Raw genomic sequence first — 14,669 nt, 5'->3', positions numbered from 1 at the left:
CCACTTGGGAACGAGCACTCTATCAGGACAGAAGGCTAATGCTCTTCAACACATTTTAAAATATTATCATGTTTGTGTAAAGCTTTTAAGCCGCAAGTTTATTACTCTTTTTTATGTTTTTAAAGAAACTGTCACTCTGGGCAATCGCTGGTTCTGTACGTTCTATGGTTTTAGAACTAATACTTACTGCTACGTCTGACTAGCCACTAGAGATGCTTTCAAATTACCATGGCAAATGCACAGTTCTTTCACTATCAGTGCTTGGAAACGTAAAGAGCTTGACCTTCTCATGAACCCTTTTAGAAGAACCTTGTCAACTGTTATTGGATCTGCTCAGTACTTCTGAGCTATTTCATACATGGAACTTGTTCAATTATTAAACATTACCTGTCAGTGAACAACTAATTTCACAATACAGGTCGGTGATAATAAACCTGATTCTGATTCAGAACATTCATCTTACCACTGCAAATCAGTTGTTATATAATGTGTAATTTTTGGTGAAGAAGAGTAAATAACTTGGTGTGAGTCCTGATGCTGAGGTAGTTAATTACTGTATTGCCTTTACTTGTGCCAATAAACATAATTCACTGAACTGGGAGAACTGGTTTGAGAAAAACCTCCTATTTTGGTCCCAACTTTGACTCCAAGGCTCAAACCTTCAACTATCAGACCCTTGAACCAAAGAGGGTAACTTCACTTAAGTTCACTTGCCCCATCAATGAACTGTACCCACAGCCTATGGGGCAGCCCAGTAGCGTAGTGGTTACCAAGGGCTTTACGGTGCCAGCAACCCGGGTTCAATTCCCGCCGCTGTCTTTCAGGAGTTTGTATGTTCTCCCTGTGACTCCACCTGCTCCAGTTTCTTTCCAAGGTCCAAAGATGTACCGGTTGGTAAGTTAATTGGTCATTGTAAATTGTCCCATGATTAGGTTGTGGTTAAGTCAGTTGCTAGGCAGCATGGCTTGAAGGGCCGGAAGGATGAAATCCGTGCTGTGTCTCAATAAATAATAAATAAAACAAGTAAATAACACTATTCATTGCATTTCTGGTTAGATGCTAACTGCATTTCATTGGCTTTGTATCTGTACTCGGCACAATGACAAAAAAGTTGAATCTAATCTAATTGATTCTAAACAGAACAAGCCATACCATAAGGAGGTTTCCATTGCACTGGCCTCATCCCCAGTTTATTACATTCTGAAACTCATAGAAATGCACTGTTTCCTTGCATTTCATAGTGGGCCACTGAAAATTGCGTTTCTTTGGAGGGCAAAAGAACTCCGCTTCTCACCCATGCTATATCATGGAACACTAACATTAAGCTAGTATTTCAGAGGTAGGACTATTATGTACATAAAGTGAAGATAGATAGATAGATACTTTATTCATCCCCATGGGGAAATTCAACATTTTTTCCAATGTCCCATACACTTGTTTTAGCAAAACTAATTACATAAAATTACTCAGTAAAAATATGATATGCATCTAGATCACTCTCTCAAAAAGCATTAATAATAGCTTTTAAAAAGTTCTTAAGTAGTTTACTTAAGATTTATACTTGTGTGTCACATCAACGCCGTAGGTATCCCATACCCTATGCTGTACCTACTCTGTACCCTGCGCAATAGGGTGACATGCACCTCTCCAGAAAAGTTACTCACGTGTCGCCGCGATGCAAACCGCAATGACTGTGATTGGTCCGCTTGGTAGCATCGCATTTCCTCCTACGCATTTCCAGTTGCTTCTTCTCCGCCATGTTTGTAGGCTGTGCGTACACCGATACAAAATAGATGAACCAAATTGTCAAATCTACCTGCCGACATGCGAAAATGTTTGAAATGCATTTCCTTGTCCATGTCTCTCACAAAGAAATTGAACACAGTGACATAGAAACCCCACCGCCAACTAGCGTTTTGGTGCACTCCAACGCATGCTCACTACGGCGTAAAGCGACGCAGAAGTGAAAATCAGGTTTACGGCATAGCCCGTATGTGCAAGTACATATCAGCCTTTACACTTGCCAGTGAAGATGCTGAATTATATGATAGCACGAGGGTGTGAACAGAAATTCAATTGCACCATCTTACATTTCAGTCATTTGATATTCCAATATTGATTTAAGCATATGAATCAACAAGATTAATCATTTATTCATTTAATTCACTTACTACCTGTCCTGTTGAGTTCCTCCAGCACTTTTTGTGTATTGTAAATTAGTAAGAGTTTGAGGCTTGGAGTCAAAGTTGGGAACAAAATGAGGTTTTCTCAAAACAGTTCTCCATGTTCAGAGAATCATATCTATTGGCACAAATAAAGCCAATAATTAACCATGTCCGCCTAGGATTCACACCATCAAGTTCAAGACAGCCAGCTCTTGAACCATTCAAAGGGGATAACTTCACTCAGCTTCACTTGCTCCATCATTGAAATGTTCCCACTTTCAAGGACTCTTCGTCTCAGGCTTTTGATATTTATTTCTTATTTATTTTTGTATCTGCACAGTCTGTTGTCTTTTGCACACTGGTTGTCTACCCTGATGGTGCAGCCTTTCATTGATTCTGTTACGGTTATTGGACTTATTGAATGTGCCCATAGGATAATAAATCTCAGGGTTGTATGTGGTGAAATATATGTACTTTGATAATAAATTTACTTTGAACGTTGAACTTTTAATGAAAATGCTTTCTGATATCTGGCTTTCTATAATGCTTTTTAAAATCTCAGAGTTTTAAAAAAATCAGTAATTAAGTGTTTTTGCTAAATTCTTGATTGATCAGATTTAATTGTAAAGACAAAAGAAGAAAATGTGTTCTTGGATAATGAGTAACATGACTACCTTTCTCACGTGTTTGCATCTTGTTTGTGGTATTCTGGTTGTCATCTCCATTGGAAAATGTGACATGAAGATATTTTTTATTTTGGACCAGCCAGTTGGATCAATGTTAAAACTATTCCCAGCACACATCTTTTGCTACCAGTGCACAAAGGAATGTAAACTGCACACAAAATGTTGTCACCCTCTAACTCGTCGGCATGTTAAATATATTTCACAATCATATACAATCTCAGTTCCTTTTCCGGTTTCTGATGAGGACAGAGTAGACAATGTAGAATTTGCAATGATTTGTCTATATATTTTGGAATTGGCTTACTTATACTGTTTTTATTGAAGAAATTATTCAGTGTGCACATGTTGTTGTCACAGGGCAAGATTTTTGCTCACTTTGGTCATTACAATTTAGAGGGAACATTGTTCAAAAGATATTTTCCTTCAGGTCTGTTTGAATCATACAAAGTCACTAATTAAGATTTAAATTAGAATGGATGAGGATGGCTAAATTTTCTATTAAGTAAAAGTAGTTGGCCATTAAATTAAGATTCTTCTGGTCAAGGCTACTTTTACCAGGAGAATGAGTTTAGGCTTTCTGTACTTTTAACGAACTGAAAATAAAGTGAAGATGGAAAAAACAGGTACTGGAAATCTAAATCAAAAACAGAAAAATGCAGGTCAGGCCACTTTACTGTTTTTGTTTCATCATCCTAAAGATCTGTGTGCTATGTTTTATTTTGAAAATGGTTTGGCAGCATATGTGGATAATAATTAAATTACAATGAATCCAGATTAATGAACATAAGATGACTTAATTCCCTAAGTGGCCATTCAGGTTACATTTTCAGTAACTGAGCTAGCTGAATACTCTGACATTTCTGTTCCTTCTAATAAGCAGTTGCCTTGTCTGCACATGCATCAAGAAACTCAAGTTGGGGGCAAAAAAGGCTGAACTTTTTGTTGATCATTCACTTTTTCTCACACATTCCATGAGAGAAAACTTTATTCTGAAAATTTTAAATCTTATAAATTTTGCTATCAAATTTTTGGTAATGTGTGAATTCTTTGAGGCTGAATTTTTGTAACCCAGATAATCCTAATATGTGAGTTTCCTGTATTGGCGTAGCAAACAAGAAATTCACTTGGTTAATTTCTCAGTATGTGAGGGGTTATCCAAACAGGATTAGTTGAAATAACAAAAATGGAAAATCTGCAGATGCTGGAAATCTAAGCAACACATACAAAATGCTTGAGGAAGTAATTAGATCTATATTTAAAGTCTAGAAGAACAAGTGGTGATCTTACTAAAACATAGTAGATCCTTAGGGGGCATGATATCATTGATATTCAAACATTTCCACTAATGAAAGAATCTCAAATGATGAGACGTAGTCAAGGTTAGAGGATGGTCATTTAAAACAGTCATTTAGGACCTTCTCCAAGAGTGTGGTAAATCTTTGGAATTCTCCATCCCAAAGGGTGGTGAAGACTAGATTATTGGAGATATTAAAGTAGAAAGTAGACATTACTTTTTGAAATACAAGGGATTTTGGGGTGATGGGGTACTGCCACAGAAGAGGAGGAGGCAGATTGGACTTGTTGATATTGAATCGTGGGCATGCTTAAGGGCTGAGCAGCATATCCTGCTATTTTCTTGTGTTCATGTGGTTAACAAAGAGATTACAGAACAGAGGAGCATTGGCTGCTGAAGATATAGTTACCAACAGTAATCAAAATCCGGTTTGTGCAATGTTCCCTGATCAGTGAACTGTTATGAAGCAGTTTGTAAATAGGGTAAAATTCAGCCCAATTTGAGTATCTACAGCATTTTCTGTTTTTGCTGTTGTGGTATGTATATTAAATAGTAAATTAAAAATAGTGCAAAAACAGTATTTAAAAAAAAAAGTGAGGTAGTGTTCATGCGTTCAGTGTCTATTTAGAAATTGGACGGCAGAAGGGAAGAAGCTTTTCTTGAATTGCTAAGTGTGTGCCTTCAGGCTTCTGTACCTAATGGAAAAGAGATGTTGGAGTGACATTAATCACCTCAAAAGCTGCAGGCAGAAAATGGATACCGTAAATGAATATTGAAAATTAGTCTCAATCTGTGAAGTGAAATATGAGAGACAAATGTGTCCTCTGTAGAATTTGATCACAAGATAAAATTCTGTTGAAAACGAAACGTGTGCAGCATGTTTTGATTCTTCAATTGTTTTACCTAATTCTTACAATTAAACTCTCCTCAATTAATTTGTCCAGTAACTTCTGAAAGCTAAATCTCTGGCAATGACATTGTTTTAATTATTATTCATAACATTTCATGTTTTTATATTTTCCAGAATGATTGTCCTTGGCATCCTGACTGTAATTGTCAGCTGGGGGTCGCTGGGTCTGGACACTGCTGCAGCTGTGGTAAGTAAGAGAAGGTCCTGTTTCTGTGTGGAATGCCAACTGCTTCTACAGCTTATTTACCAACAACTCTACTTGCAAAGTATGACTAATGCGTATCGAGATTAAAAGTTAGCACTCATGTTTTTTTAAGCTTGAAGATCTTGTGACAGGGAAGGCAATCAGTATTGGTCTCAGTATAGAAGTCACAATAATATTGAAAGTGGATGAGAACACAAGAACAGGCTCTTCATGATGTGCTGAACTCGTTAAATGAGTAATTAGATGTCTGCCTAAACTAATCCCCCTGCCTACTTAATATCCATATCCTTCCAATCTCTGCACATTCATATGGCTGTATAAGAACCTCATAAATTTCCTCTGCTGTATCTGGCTGCACTACTTCCCTGACAGCGCACTGCAGACTCCCATCGCTCTCTGTGTAAAACGTGACCCACAACTGCCACTTAGTTCTTGCTGTGATTACTGTTTCATGAGACAACTTGACAATTGTTTAAATGGAAATCTATCGGATAAATTTGCATTTCTTTTGCAAGGTATGCAGATTTGAAATTGGAGTCTTCAAAATAAAATCTACTTCAGTTGAAAATCTGGTTCTTTCTAAGGCGATGACTGCCACAAGCATTACACAGACCGTAATAATCATTTGTCCAACTTAGTCCAGGCTAGTGTCTACACTCTTCCACTCCTTCCATTTTTCTTCACCTTTTTCGATGAGCAAATTTCAAAAACATCCTATCATTTGCTGGTTTCTTACGGTGCATTTCTGTGAGTTTTCTCAACTGCGCCCTCTGGTAGCAGATACTATATATACATCTGGTAAAATTTTAAATTGGAGGATTATATTACCCTACCATGTAGAATGTTGTGGGGGGGGGGGGGCATTGAACTTCCCTGGTTAAACATTGTCCTCGGTTCAGACTCAATGCTGATCTGGTGCTGCATTACTCAGGTTATTTAATTGTCTGGCAGAATATTATGGTTCTAGCTTCAAATAAAACAGAAAAGCCAAATTTATTCATTATGTGGTTTTGGCTTTTCTCCCCAGGCTTGAGAAGGAAGAAACTAGCAGAATTGCAAATTTCAGATCATTGTCCAGTGATATGCAGGAATTTCACACTTAGTGTCTTTGATGAGGATTTATGTTGACTGTTCTTTGCAGTCAAAAATCTTGCTGTCAGCCACTTTATAGAAAAACTGCTGGGACAAGATGGTACCATTGTGACAGTGCTGCAGAGAGGGGAATAGAGAAGCAGTTAACACCATTCATTGAGTTAACTTTGTGGAACCTCAGTCTGTCCATTGAGCGTGACTAGGATCTACATCAGGACTCAACAATGGGCTGTGTGCTGACACAAGGGAACTGTCAGTGGTATAAGGTCAGGGCCAAGAAGTAATTAATCCGTTGTTTCCCGTAACTTGCCTTTTTGCTGATGTCAAACAAGTGATACAGAAAAGAGACAAAGACCAAGGGAACAGATTGAGCAGGAGGGAAGAGTAGAGAGATTGAACTGAGTATCTTGAATCTGGGTGCAAAAACAAATTGACTAGAAAATACAGGACAGTATAATATGTAAGAAAAAGTGGTATAAATGTGTTTCAGTATTAATAGGAGTGAAATACAATAACATGGAAAATCTGCTAGTCCAGCAATACCAAAGTCCCAAGACTGTTGGATGATTGAAATTTTATTATATTCTGTCTTTTTTCCATCTGGAGCAAGGTGCATTTAAGTGTGATAGAAATACCTGTTCCCCAACACTGGAACAACAGTTAACTTCATCAATGACGAATAAATTCTTCTCGGACTTCCAGCTGGATGCAGGTATCGATTTTAACCAACTTTTCAATGACAATCTCTGCCAACTTCAGGGATGATGCCTGAGCTTGTCTAGTCCTGTGGTATTTAGATAGCAGAATTTGTCATTGAAATGTCTGTGCCTCCTGATTGGCTAGTCCTCATCCAATCAGGTTTCCACTCTCCCACCTTGTTTACACTTGATTTCCAGTTCTTACTTAGAGCGAGACCTTTGTCCTTGTTAAAATTCTTTTCCTCTAGTGTTATTCCAATGGCTTTCTTTACCAGGGAGTCCCAAACGCCAGTGGTGTGGCACAGGAGCTTTGTGCCATCAAAGTCAATCCTGTGGCCACTGCAAATGCAGTGTTCTGCTACCACCGGATATACCCCTTGTGCTCCTTGATGCAGGTCTGGCTGATATACACTGAAATTTAATTGTAAACAAAGTGGAAGAGTGGAAACCTGATTGGATGAGGACTAGCCAATCAGGAGGGACAGACTAAGGGGGTATAAATACCACCCGACTAGACGTGCCTAGGCGTCATCCCTGATGAAGATAGGAGAGATTGTCATTGATTATGTCGGTCATAATCGATATCTGGCTGGAAGCCCAAGAATAAGTGTGCTATTTATTTGTTAGAAATGCCAAGAAAGCACTAGATCCTTTTTCATCAATGACTATTATAGAGCAAAGGCATTGTATATGTAACTGAATGCATTACATTTCCTTCATGTGTTTTCAATCTTGTAGTAACTCCCCAATACTTTATCATTTGGCTGTAACTGAAGCTCAGACGTTCACAATAATCTTCTAGCTTTATTTCAGCTTGTGCCTAGAACAAAAACCTTCTGAAATCAGGTACTTAAAATTCAGAATATACAGATTAGAGGTCATTTAGAGGTGCCGTACATGGTACAACAATATTTTTTCTATTTGTACAGATTAGTGTTTCTTCCATCTAACTTCTACTTAATGTTGAATACGTGCCATATTAGTGCAGTTCATTAATGCTGAACACAGAATGGTTCTGTTGCAAGATGAGTACATTTTATGCAAAAACATGAAATATGTGTTTAAATATCAACAAGAATAGATGTGTGTCGGCTTGATCAAAGATCTATTACATTTTCATTTTGTTTATATATCTTATGATGTAAACAATGGTATGATTTCCTTAATTTATTCTGTTTCCTGTCCCAACCCTGACAACTGGTATAGTCTTGTTAAACCTGATGGCCTTTGGCGACAGTCAACGGATTGAATCCCATGTTGTGTTTCATCTTCAAGACATGATTTGTTCCCCTCTTGTTCTGGATGGTGGCTGGGGAGGAAGCTCCAATGTCTCCTAACTGGACAATTGTATGATGGTGCTATTTAAAAGTGCACAGCCCTGCTGGGCTTCCACATTAAACTGTGGAGGAATCACTTCATTTCAATACTTCCTTAAATTTGTTTTTAAACATTCCGTTTTCTTTCCACTTCTACTTCCATTGCCTCGAGAGGTGTGCTGACAGGAGCTTTGTTTATTCTGAATGAATTGAAAATTGATTTAGGATCCATCTCAATCAGATTGATCCTTTGCAACACACACAAAATGCTTTAGGAACTCAGCAGGCCAGGCAGCATCTATGGAGAAGTGTACAGTTGACATTCCAGTCTGTGACCCTTTATCAGAACTTTTCTGCCATAGTATGTTACAGTGTAACTTCTGGACACGCAGATAAGATTATTAGTCTTGTTCATTGCAAGAGTCCTACACATAGGTTTTTAAAATATTTGCTTCTCGGAAGATGGCTGGCCCAGGGGTTGAAGGACTGTGCATGTGCATGGGTAAGTGGGTGGCAGGGAAGAACAGGGCTTGTCTGACGTTGTGTCGGGCATTGTGGGTGTGCAGTGTTGGTGACACTTGCAGTTTGCCCCCGTTATATCATTAGGTTATGATGATACATGCAAATGGCACATTTCGCTGCATGTTTTGATGTACATGTAATGAATTAAATAAATGAATGAATCTCTTTTCACTCCTTTTGGTTCTTTCTTTCTACTCCCTTTCTTCCTCTGTTCTTTTTCATTCATTTTGAAGAAAGATGTCCAGTATAAATGTTTACCTAACTAATTTCAATGTTGAATATTTAATTCCAACAGAGTATACCATGCTCAGGTCATTTAAAAATGTGGTTATTTATAGTATTCTTTAAAACGTCAAGTATTAAATAGTTTGGATGTTAAATTAAGACATGAGTAATTTGCCTGGGAATACTTCTCAGGAGGGGTATCAGATTAAACAACAGAATATGAAGCTTCCAGTGTTGGCAGATCTGATAATGCCATTGTCAGTGATTTGTTGTCAAAAAATTGGTCTTCAGTTGATATTTGACATATTCAAGCTAAATAAACAAAGTTCAAGATTTCTGAAGTCTTTGAAGGCTTTTTTCTCATTTATGTTCTTGAAGGAACGTGCCAACTTCAACATGTTCAAACACTTTATCACTGTTAATATTCACTGTACTTGTCTGTCAGTGAAGGAAAATTGGCTCACTAGCTTGGTTATTTTTCTGCATGACATTAACTGTTACCTTGTGGTTATACACTGCTTTTTAATCAGCTGGTCAATTTTTTAAAGATATTGATCACTTCTAAGAACATTGCAATTGGAATTTGAACTACTTCCTTCTGGAAGCAAGTGGTTTGTACGATGCTTCTCAAGTACAGTTTCTTGTGAATCCCTCACTTTTCCTGAACCACCATCAACGTTCCCTCTAATTTCTCATGACCAGTGTGTGCAAAAATCTTGTGCTGTGCCCAGTGACGACAACAAGTGTGCACTGAATAATTTCTTCAATAAAAGCAAAATACATAAGCCAGTTCTACAAACTGCGGACAAATTATCGCAAACTCCATGTTGTCAACACTGTCCGCATCAGAAACCGGAAAAGAGAATGTGATTGTGGATGATCGTGAAATATGCTTAACATGCCAATGAGGTAGAGGGGGGACTAACTTTTGTGCGCAGTTTAAATTCCTTTGTGCGTTAGTAGTAAAGGATGTGTGCGTGCACACACACCTTAGGAAACATTGACCACCATTAGTGGTTGTGCCTTCAATCATCTCAGGGCAAAACTCTGGAATTATTTTCCCAAATAGCATAATCACTCTAATCCCCTTCATTTACTTCACCACTTAAACACTTTACCTTTGAAAATGCATTTGGCCACTCATCCCAATGCACCTTCCTTTAACTTGATCGTTGAATGCATTGGAACATATTGTTTAAAAGTGCCATATGGTACACACCGAGCTGTTCTTTCTATTTTGCTGAAATATTTGTTAAAAATGGACGGATAAGATTTGCGTGTTCTGTATCCTCATTCTCATTGGCGTCTTGCTCAGGTCCACATCCTGGGCGCAGATTTGCTGATCTTTGAAGCTTCAGTTTTCTTGAGGCACTTTCCACTCCATGTTTATGCATCATTTTGCTAGCTCTTCCTTATCAGCACATGAATTATTGAAAATGGTCCCAGCATCAGCATCAGTAGCAATGCTGTACTGATTTTTAAGAACAATTTTTAAGCACAGTCATGGGTCTGCTGACCCATGACTGTGCTGCAGCACACAACTTGGACCACATCTTGAAGTTTGCCGATGACACCACTGTGGTGGGACGCTGAGTCAGCTTACAGAGAGGGGGTGCAGCGGCTAACAGACTGGTGCAGAGCCAACAACCTGTCTCTTAATGTGAACAAAACAAAAGAGATGGTTATTGACTTCAGGAGGGCACGGAGCGACCACTCCCCGCTGAACATCGACGGCTCCTCGGTAGAGATCGTTAAGGGCACCAAATTTCTTGGTGTTCACCTGGCGGAGAATCTCACCTGGTCCCTCAACACCAGCTCCATCAGTTCACTTTCCCAGGTAGATCGTTACAGTAGGGTTGGAAGAGTTTTACATTGAAGAATTGAGCATCAAAAACTTGCAATGGCTGCAAGGCAGATCCTGTTCATTTGGCCCAGTCACCTTTCATTTTTGTGAAGCCAAACTACAAATAAATATAAGGCGCTGATAAATATGAATGCTAGCCTAAGGTGCACTTTTGTTGGCTGAAAGAGAATGTTCACCTCATTCCATTTTTCCTTTGCTAATAATGGATGGAATAGCAATTTAGTTGTAATGCTAAATAGTTGTCAGTAAATAGCAGGTTCTTTTGGATGTAGGCTGTTGGCTGGAAAAAAAGTCAAAATAAATTCAACGAGCGTTAAAAAATGTTCATTTTTATCTTGATTCCTCTTTGGTCTCCTGTAAATTGTACATGAAATGCATCAAATGTTGGCACTTAAAAAAATATTATATGTATTTAATGGGTTTGGAGGCAGATTTATTAAACATGTTAAAAGCCATACTAAATTTGTTGATGTACAACTGAAGTAAGCTATGTAGACAGTCATTGGAAGCTTATAGCCAACTCTAAATCAGTGCCTCCCTGTGCTGTTGAATACCACCTCTCCATCCATCTGTTGTAATTTGGAGCATATTGAGAAGTCATGTAAATTATCAGCACCTATTTAGTGAGATTTGTTTGAAATGCTGAATTACAGCTTGATTTCAAATAATCTTTTTATGCCCACTACCATAATCTTCACCAATTCTAGCAACAATGATAAATGGAATAAAGCCGACCAACAGAAATTTCTAAAACACAAAAAAGAATTCTAGATGAACAGCACGGTTCCCTTGATTTCATCTGCCTTCAAGTACATGAACAGTCCCACGTAGGATTCAAACTAGAGAGCGAATTCAAACCTTCCTCTGCCCATGAATAATAGTCACAAAATCCTGATGAAGGTTCTCGGCCCAAAACGTTGACTAATTTCCCTCCATGGATGCTGCCTGACCTGCTGAATTCCACTAGCATTCTTTGTGTGTTGATCAAGATTTCCTGCATTTGCAGAATCTCTCATGTCCCCGCCTATGCAGATTGCAGTCTAATTTACACATCGTCACATCCCGAACAAATTACATTGCAATATCTTTGAGGCAAGATCACAATGGGTTATGTACTTCAGGTTCAATATAGGAATGTTCTTCAGGCAAACACAAGAAAATGAAGGCTCCACCATTCATTGGTTTATTGATTTATTTCTTCCTCCTTGCTTTTTTATTCCTGGCACATGTGTAGAATCTTATTTTAAATTGCCAATTGTTTAACTTCCATGTGTTTCAGGGAACAAGTGATTTCTGCGTGGCTCCAGATAAGTTCATCATGAATATGACCCAGAATAAAATTAGCCCAGGTAAATTAGCACTTTTAAAACCTTGATTGTATTGTATAAAAAATATTCTTGCTCTTGTCCTCTAAATATGGCAACTGATACAAATATCACTAATTGTCTTGCTTTCCCTTGACTTCTATGGCACATCTTTTTAAATGTGATCTTGTATAGCAAATAATAACCTTTCATCATTGGTTGATGTCTGAACTGAGGATTTCAGAAGACATGCTGAGAAGGAAAAAAACCTAGGTTCATTTGTCCAAACTTTACCAGATTTTTGGAAGTTCTGTCCATTTAATCCAATTTATGTATTCATTCCCAGTATCTTATGTCTTTTTCTCTGTTTAAAATATTTTTTCCGATGCCCATTGGTTCAGTGATTGGAATATTTTATTATTGTCCCGTGCACTGAAACGCAGTGGAAAAATTTGTCTTGCGTACTTTTCATACAGATCAGATAATTGGAGTAGACCAGAATAAAACAAAGCAAAATAAAGTGTAATGGTGACAGAGTAAACAAAAACTGCAAAGTGCACAATTCTGTAGATACTCAGCATCTGAAGAGAACAAAACAGAGTTTTGAGATTCATGAGTAATAGACAAATGCTGGAGGAACACATAAGCTCAGGCAGCATGTATGGAAAGGAATAGAGTCAATATTTCAGGACGAGACCCTTCATCAGGACTGGAAAAGAGGGGAGCAAGCAGTGTTCCCTCTAATTCGTAATGACCTGTGTGCGCAAAACTCTTGTTCTGTGCACTATGCTGTTCTGTGCCCAGTGGCAGCAACATGTGCACACTGAATAATTTCTTCAATAAAAACGGTATAAATAAACCTGTTCCCTGCAGACAAATCATCGCAAACTCCACGTTGTCAACACCATCCGCATCAGAAACCGGAAAAGGAAATGTGATTGCGTACGATTGTGAAATGTACTTAAAGTGCCAACGAGGTAGAGGGTGACACCCTTTGGTGCGCGGTTTAAATTCCTTTGTGCGCTAGTAGCAAACCTTGGAGGGAACGTTGGAATGAAGCCAGAATAAGAAGTTGAGGGGAACGGATGGAGTACAAGCTAGCAGGTGATGGGTGAAGGCAGATGAAGTGAGAAGCTGGGAGATGGAGGATGTTAACGTTGAAGAAGGAATCTGATAGGAGAAAAGAGTGGACCATGGGAGAAAGGGAAGGAGGAGGGGCAACAGAGGGAGAGAGGTGATCGGCAGGTGAGCAAAAGAGTCAGAATGAGGAAAGGAAGAAGAGGGGTGGGGGAGAAATTACTGGAAGTTAGTGAAATCAATGTTCATGCTGTCAGGTTGGAGGCTACCTGGATAGAAAGAGGTGTGACTCCTCCAAACTGAGAGTGGCCTCATCGTGGCAGTAGAGGAGACAGTAGGCAGTAGACTAGAGCAGAGTTAGGGTTAATGAAGTTCTATGTGAATGGCCTTGATAATGAAAATCCCCCTTTTCTGGGGGAGAAAGTGTCTCATTATAACTGCCTGCAGTTATTGTCAGTTAAAGTCCACCTGCCTGTCTCACATAATTGTGGAGTTTCCCGTAGCAGGAAGCAGTAACAGGGCAATGAAGCTTGTGGAAAATTTCAAGCTTCACTAGTCAATAATAAACTCATGTTGACCCCGTATTCAGATGCATCACACAGCAAAGTTGTGCCAATATCTGATCATCCCACTTACCTTGGCATTATGAAAGAAACAAAATTCCAATTGAAGAATGCAGCTGACACCGAGCATTTCTTTGCTAAAAATGAACTCCAAAAGATTTGTTATCATGTGGATACTCACATTTTCAGATTTTTGTCTACTTCCTGTTGCGAAATTGGCTTAAGAATAGTTGTGCTCTTAAGATGGTTGCTCACATTGATAGCCAAAAACTGTTCTAATTTATATTTACTTCTGTTACAGATATTGTGCATTATTATCTGTATTGTGGCCACAGCACTCATAACCCATTCCAACAGGTATATATTGTGTTATGTTGATACGTGCTAAGCAGGCAGTGTAAATTGGGCAAATTCTTAAATGGGCTTCAGATATGGTGTGTTTCAATTGAGTTCTCACTTCCTGCTAGATAAATGCAAACTGTGTTCTTCATAAAATGCTTTGTTATATTCTGGGGAAAAGAGGAAAGGGTCTGAACAGTTAGTTCTTTCAGGAAACAAGCAAATGTGTGACAGTCTTTCTTCCATGATGCAAGTTTCAGTATAATCATTCCAAACTGGTGGGTTAAAGTAGCACTTTCTAATGGAGTGAAAAGCATATGTAGTGTGGCAAAGAAGCACCACTATAATGTCAACTTCAGCTGTCAATCATTGTAGGCAATCAAATAGGAAACTTTAGAACAGGAATTAA

The 14,669-nt window shown here is 38.5% G+C and overlaps 1 protein-coding gene across 2 annotated transcripts in view; it reads left to right on the top strand.

The window, feature by feature from the left end:
• The window catches only part of ttyh2 (tweety family member 2), a 115,978-nt gene that overhangs the window by 80,719 nt on the left and 20,590 nt on the right, over nucleotides 1-14,669 (top strand). For both annotated transcript variants that reach the window (XM_073026107.1, XM_073026108.1), the window contains exons 6-8: nucleotides 5,170-5,242; nucleotides 12,257-12,326; nucleotides 14,223-14,278. In XM_073026107.1, coding sequence (XP_072882208.1) covers nucleotides 5,170-5,242; nucleotides 12,257-12,326; nucleotides 14,223-14,278 — 199 coding nt within the window. The remainder of the gene's footprint in view (nucleotides 1-5,169; nucleotides 5,243-12,256; nucleotides 12,327-14,222; nucleotides 14,279-14,669) is intronic.

Source organism: Hemitrygon akajei, chromosome 22, assembly GCF_048418815.1.
Source record: "Hemitrygon akajei chromosome 22, sHemAka1.3, whole genome shotgun sequence".
In the NCBI taxonomy this organism is placed as follows: Eukaryota; Metazoa; Chordata; class Chondrichthyes; order Myliobatiformes; family Dasyatidae; genus Hemitrygon; species Hemitrygon akajei.
This window is presented reverse-complemented; position numbering and strand designations above follow the sequence as displayed.